General features: G+C 48.6%; 1 protein-coding gene across 1 annotated transcript in view; it reads right to left on the reverse strand.

The window, feature by feature from the left end:
• Positions 1–7,500, reverse strand: part of lrba (LPS-responsive vesicle trafficking, beach and anchor containing) — a gene marked incomplete at its 5' end in the record, with an annotated part of 245,915 nt that overhangs the window by 9,315 nt on the left and 229,100 nt on the right. Inside the window, 2 exons of the mRNA XM_080534756.1 lie at positions 4,778–4,945; positions 6,658–6,813. Coding sequence (XP_080390882.1) covers positions 4,778–4,945; positions 6,658–6,813 — 324 coding nt within the window. The remainder of the gene's footprint in view (positions 1–4,777; positions 4,946–6,657; positions 6,814–7,500) is intronic.

Below are 7,500 nucleotides of genomic sequence, written 5' to 3' on the forward strand. Positions count from 1 at the left end.
TGTCTGTGTCTACAGTATGTGTCTGTATGTCTGTCTCTACAATATGTGTGTGTGTGTGTGTGTGTGTGTGTGTGTGTGTGTGTGTGTGTACTGATAATGGGATGTCTTTGATGTTGTGGTCGAGTGGTAGAGGTCAGTGCTAAAGCTCCGTCCCAGAGCTGCACGGAGTTCATTAGGAGTTCATTACCAGACACACAGAGGCTTAACGCCATCTCACTGTGTGTGTGTGTGTGTGTGTGTGTGTGTTGGGTGCCTAGAGTCCTATGAAACACAGGGCAGGGTCAAGTTCAGCTCAGGAGGAGACAAACAGACCCAGCTTTAGCAGGGCAGAGGGGGAATTCAGTCAGAGACGTGGCGAAGAATGATAGAAGAGACTAGGGTGTATTTTTACCACTGATTGGATGTGACAATATCATTTTATTTTAATGTTATTGTGGTGTAAAAAACACAGAGGAGTACACTGTACTCTGTGGTGAATTATATTATAGGATGTGTCCTTGAACAAAAAAGGGGAATATTCGGAGGAATATACCTCAACCACCAAGATGGCCGCCTGCTCTACCCATCCATCCTATCCGCTGTAAGCCTAAGAGCCAAACTGACAACATTCTCCATTAACGTTTCCGCACACGCACACACACACACACACACCCCCACCCACCCACCCACCCACACACTCACACTCAGAGACTCATAAACACACACACACACACACACACACGCACACACACACACCCACCCACACACTCACACTCAGACACACACACACACACACACAAACACACACACACACACACACACACACACACACACACACACACACACACATTAAGTGGTGGTGCCCATTAAGACAGTGCTGTCGTCAGTTGGTCCAACTCTGAGAGCTGCAGCTCAACACAGATAACTCACAGGTCTGACACTTGAACTGGTGGGAGTGGGAGAGAGCTGGCTTCTGTAGAGCTTTCATTAGAGCCTTCACCTACACTAACAACCTCTCCAGGCCCGTGTAACGTTACTCTGTGTAAAGCGCGTGGGGGGGGGGTATATAAAGCGGTGTACCCCCCCTGACCCCCCTCGTTAAAGGGCCAGCGGCTCTGACGGACAGGCCTTTAGAGGTTTTATACCAGTGGACTCTTTTTAACTGCGGCAGGACCGGGCACCCTGACGACCCCCAAATACAGAACATCGGTTGACACCGTGGTCGTGGCGGGTCATGGGTGTGTGTGTGTGTGTGTTTGTGTGTGTTTATGTGTATGTGTGTAAGGGCGTGTGTGTGTATGTTTGCTCGTGTGTGTGTATGCATGTGTGTGTGTGTGTGTGTGTGTGTGCGTGCGTGCATGTATGCGTGTGTGTGTGTGTGTGTCTGGAATGTATAGTTTTCATTAAGTTAACGGCCAAACATCCTAAACGTCACAAAAACGCTGACTTATGTTCGACAACGGCGAGGATTAAAGCATGATGTCGGATTTTGCCCGCAGAAGATCAATAAAACTGATATATTGGTGTATCGTTTAACCTTTTGAGCTGCGCTGCTGACATTTGGTTCGCATTAGAGGGCCACATCTGATTACAATCTAATACCTATATATAACCACCACCGTGCAAATGTGTGTGTGGGACAGAGGAGAGTATCGTTTACCTGGGGAAGAGAGAGAGAGAGAGAGAGAGACAGTGAGAAAGAAAAGTGTGTGTGTGTGTGTGTGTGTGTGTGCGTGCGTGGGAGCGCAAGAAAAATCAGCTCAGAAAGCCTGATGTTCACTGAAATAATATTATAACACTAGGAAATGGACAGAACCAGAAACAATAATTGAATTGATAAAGAATGACTATAATGCTGTCTAAAATCTCTCATTTACTAACCATCCCTATGGAGCAGCACACACACAAGCCACTGATTCCCTGTTCTGTCGTTTAACCACCAGGTGGCAGTAGAGCCTGGGGAATCTCCCTATCACGCTGCACATGCTCCCTGACTCTCAGACAGACAGACAGACAGACAGACAGACAGAGACACACACACACACACACACACACACGCTATGTGCGAGCATGCATGCGTGCGTGTGTGGAGTCAACTTTTACAAGCTTATGAAGTGTGTTGGATATCCCCCCCCACCCCCAGTGCACTATGCAAAAGCCAGTGTGTGTACGTGTGTGTGTGACGGAGGATTGAACTTGAAAGCATTGTGTTTGGAAGGGGAAGAAAGGAAACGGCTGTGTTTGTGAGAGTGTGTGGCAGAGATAGTGTGTATGTGTGTGTGTGTCTGTGTGTGTGTGTGTGTGTGTGTGTGTGTGTGTCTGTATGCGTGCGTGTGTGCGGCAGAGTGCGCGTGAGTGCATGCGTATGTGCGTGCATGTGTGTGTGTGTGTGTGGGTGTGTGTGCATGTGTGTGTGTGTGTATGTGTGCATGTGTGTGCGTGTGTGTGTGTGTGTGTGTGTGTGCATGTGTGTGTGTGTGCCAGCCCTATGGCTAGCAGACCCTCTTGTGGTCTGGGGCAATGGAGCATCACATTGTGGTGGTGAGAGTCTGGGTCTAGACTGTTTACAGAGCTGCTGCTGCTCCCAGACCCACCCTGGGATGAGCCAGACTCCTCCTAGACCCAGTCGAGGCTGAACCAGACTCACAGACCAACCAGGGCTGAACCAGGCCTGAACCAAGACTCTCACCAGACGCACCGCTCTGCACACCGAAGACCCTGAGACATCTGGATGGACCAATCACTGCAGTTTACAACAGTGGGTAACCAATCAGATTGCAATGTATAGAACACTAACCTAACTAGAGAGGTACATCCACATTTCTGTGGAAATTGTGAAGTGTGCTTTCCCCCCCGAAACCCATATCGGGGTTAGTTAAGCCAAGAAGTATAAACAATATTACAATAGTAGACTTTAATTGAATCATTCAATTATTTTAGTCGGCGTCATGTAGCGCTCAGACCGACCTCTGCGTGCATGTGTGTTGGAAAGCAAAAAACATTTTGGAATAAGACTCATGTCAATGTCATCCCATTGGTAAGTATTGGGCCTAAACAGTGATGTGATTGTCTATGCGTGCGTGTTAAAGTGAAGTTAAAACCCACATAATGAATAAAATATTATTTTCATAAATTAGATATATTATAGGATGCAGGCCAGTACTGTATGGAGGCCAGTGGTCATTAACAATAATACATTCTGGCTGCTATTGCACGTCACACAATTCAAGCCAAGCGACCAAAATACAAAATACATGTCAGCAAAAAATAACCACTTCCCATACACACAGTACTGTAGATAATATATGGTGGTTTCTTTCTAAAACAAACCATTCCAAAAGATTCCAACACACATACACGCACACCCACCCACCCCCCCACCCCCCCCCGAGGACATAGTCAGGGATACTCCATTCCACCTACGCTCTGTCACATCAGACGACTGCTGCAGCTTATTAACCAAATCACAATTAGTCATAAATTGCCGTCCATTTGTAGCAGAGCACTTAACAGCATGTAGGGTACCTAAGCTAGCCAGATTAGCACCGTCGAGGCCTGGGAGCCGGGCTGTGTGTCTGCCTGTCTTTGATCACGGCCCGTGCCATATGTTACGGGACGCAGAGGCGGCCGGCGACATTCTTCACTTTTATCGAGCGCCGTGACCCCGCCAGGTCTCAGATGGATGGCGGTGAACTTTGATGTGGCACTGACCCCCCCCAACGTCACGTTTACTGTCTCTAAGTGGCCCTCGGCCTCACTTTCACTCTCACACACACACACACACGCACACACACACACACACACACAGACAGACACACACACAGACAGGCACACGCGCACACACACTCACACACACACACACACACACACACGCTCTCATGCGCACACACGCTCACTTACACACACACACACACACACACACACACACACATAGACACACACAGAGACACACACACACACACACACACACACACACACACGAAAGCCAATTTCTTACTCAACAGTCCCTTGAAATCTGGAGCCGTGGCCTGGTCAGATGGACCTGGCTGTTACTTTACAGAGTGGGGCCGTACATCACATAGTCAGGCCTGTCTGAGAGAGAGAGGACAGTGTGTGTGAGTGTGTGTGTGTGTGTGTGTGTGTGTGTGTGTGTGTGCGCACGCGTGCATGTGTGCGTGCGTGCCTGTGCGTGCGTGTGCGTGCTAGCATCCCTGATAGCTAGAGAGGCACAGGGGCCACACAGACCAGGTGCTGATGCTGTGACTGTAAGTGGAGGAGGTGTGGAGATGTATGTATGTTCTTACTCTTTTAACTGTGCTGGAATTTTGGATGTGTGCCGCTGTCTGTCGTGTGTGTTCTTTGTTTTTAACATATAACCTTTCCCCCCCCCCCCCCCCCCCCCCAAGAGGCTTTTGTCTTTTGCCAGGCCATCAATGTAAATAAGAATTAGTTCTTATTGGCCCTGCCTGGTTAAATAAAGGTTAAATAAAAAAAATAAAAAAATAAAAGGTAGGTGGTGTGGGTCTCAGATAGGTGGGGATGGGATGCGACGTGTGTGTGTGTGTGTGTGTGTGTGTGTGTGTGTGTGTGTCGCTGTACTCACTGGTGGAGTTCTCTTAGGGAAGTGTTTGTGTGTGTGTGTGTGTGTGTGTGTGTATGTGTGTGTGTGTGTGTGTGTGTGTCAGGTAGGTGTGTGTCGCTGTACTCACTGGTGGGGTTCTCTTAGGGAGGTGGAGGTGTGTGTGTGTGTGAGTGTGTGTGTGTGTGTGTGTGTGAGAGTGTGTGTGTCTGTACTCACTGGTGGGGTTCTCTCCGATGCTGCTGTGTTTGCCGTTCCAGTACCAGAGCAGGAGCGTGGCGTCCCGGGACCCTGACAGGACGTAGCAGTCCCCCCCGATGTACGACTCCGACCGCACCAGGCAGGTCACCACGTCACGGTGGCCGAACACGATCTGGGTCAGCTTACCTGGACCACACACACACACACACACACACACACACACACACACACACACACACACACACCTCCGTTTTTGTATTCATTTCATACAATTCATATTGTGGTCGAAGTTTATTTCATAGACTAGTACACCTGATTCTGAATTTAATTGGCTAACATTCCACAGTGATGTCAAATAAATGAAAAAAAAAAGAAAAAACTGTAACAATGTTCATTGTCAAAATGCAGATCTACATTACTCCAGGTTGTTTCCTCCTCCTCAGACACAACATTATATTCCCTCTCTATTCCAGTTCTGTCGCCGTGTGCATCTGCTGTGCTCAGACATAAATGTTCCACATCAACTCACACTTTCACAGGAGGGTAAATTAAATATTAGCCGTGTGTCTGTGTGTGCGCGCGGGTGTGTGTACGTGCGTATGTCTGTCTGTGTGTCTGTGTGTGTGTGTGTGTCTAAAAGGGCTAATTGCTGTCAGACTTCCAGGCTGTAAGTTAGGCGCGCGCGCGGGGGGGGGGAGGGGGCGGGTGTGTCTAGTACTCCTCATAGTGTGACCTCCACAGTCAAACAGTGTAGACGTCGGCCCGCAGACTTCACTGCAGTACATGACATTTACGTCTTGGTGTCAGCTTCAGATGTCTGTTTGATAATGAAATTGTGTCTTGTTACGGAGCGAGAGAGAGAGAGAGAGGGATAATTATAGTGATGTGTGTGTGTGCGGTCTGGCCTGACGTCGTACAAGCACAGTTAACTAAGACATCATAGCTGTGAAAATTTTAGATGTGAAAAAAAAAAAAAAAAGTGTTGACAGTTTATATAAACATACAGAAAAATAATTATGGATTCACACATTTCTCTGTGCAGTGAATTGCGCCAAGACCCCAAACCACGTCCAAACAAACATGTGGGTTTTTAAGGACACACAGACACATACACATACAGACACACACATACAGACACACACATACAGACACACAAATACAGACACACACACACACAGACACACACACACAAATTCAACCAGTGCACAATATGCATGCGTCTGTGTTTTTGTGTGTGTGTAATGTGTATCCGTGTGTATGTGTGTGCATGTATGTGTGTGTGTATGCATGTGTGTGTGTGCGTGCAACTGTGTGTGTGTGTGTGTGTGTGTGTGTGTGAGTGTGTATGCGCCTGTGTGCGTGTGTGTATGTGTCCACACCAGGCCTTGTAATAGATCAAACGTCCCTGTTCTTTAACCTGGGGCTGGGGGGGAGCGTGAGAGCAGCTGTTGAGTGTGTATGATTAAACCATGTTCGCCGTGCGGTCGCGCTCTCCTGTGGCAGACACACAAAGGACTATCTCTTACCTCCATCCCTCTCTCCCTCCCTCTTTTATTGGAGAGACAGAGCTTCTGCCCTTTTGAAATTGAATTGCGGGCCCCCATGTAGATGTGCAGGGCGGCTGAATGGGCTGAGAGACGCATGGAGGATGGAGCCAGAGCAGGAGGCAGGCTCATCTGAGACCCCTGACCTGAATGGAGTTGTCTGGATCTGTGTGTGTGTGTGTTGTGTGTGTGTGTGTGTGTGTGTATGTGTGTGTATATGCGTGTGCATGCATGCGTGTGTGCGAGCATGTGTTTGTGCGTGCGTGCGTGAGCGAGTGTGTGTAAGTGTGCGTGTGTGGTGTGTGTAAGTGTGTGTGTGTGTGTGTGTGAGCAAGTGTGTGTGTGTGTGTGTACCTGTGTCGCTGGAGTACACGCGGAAGCTCTTGTCCCAGAAGCCACAGAGGAGGATGAAGCGGTTGTCGGCGGTGACGACGAAGCACTGGGATTGGATCTGGATGCTCTGGTCCAACAGGTCTGAGATCTGCCGCCGGTGCGTCCCCACGTTGGAGGCTGTGGAGAGGGGGAGGAGGGGGGAGGGGGGAGGGAGGAGAGAGAAAGAGAGAACGAGAGAGAAGGTGCAAGGTAAATACAGCGGACAGGACCCAATCAATACCGACACTACAGTAAATATCTGCCTTTTTAAAACCTTTTTTAATATATATATACTGTATATATACAGAGATCAGCCCTTTAATGGTTTTTTCACAGGGACGTTGGGCCATTACTGGAGCAGACGCGACATTCGTCACACCGGGCGTTTATGCTTCTCCGCGGCAGCAGGAGCGCAAAGTTTTGATTTGTGAGAGAATCCATAAAGCATCCAGGACGGGGAGTTTACAAGGGTTTCACATTTTTCCGTTGGGCCTAAGAGTTTGAGTAACGACGAGCGTGCGTACTCTTTCCCAGAAGGCACACCGGTCGCCGAGCTGGAGAGTCGGTTAGCGGGGAGAGGGAGGGAGAGAAAGAGATAGAGAGAAAGAGAGGGAGAGGGAGAGAGTGAGATATAGATAGAGAGAGAGAGAAAGATAGAGATAGAGAGAGAGAGAGAGAGAGAGAGAGGGAGAGAGAGAGAAAGAGAAAGAGAAAGAGTCTCTTTTTGTGTTACTGTCGCTTCCCCTTTTGTCACTGTTGAATTCTAATTTCCTAATTCTAAAATGTGTCTTTTGGCAACGGCACGCAAGACCTCTTACCATGCTG

Source organism: Nansenia antarctica, assembly GCF_963989245.1.
Source record: "Nansenia antarctica genome assembly, chromosome: 6".
Lineage (NCBI taxonomy): Eukaryota > Metazoa > Chordata > Actinopteri > Argentiniformes > Microstomatidae > Nansenia > Nansenia antarctica.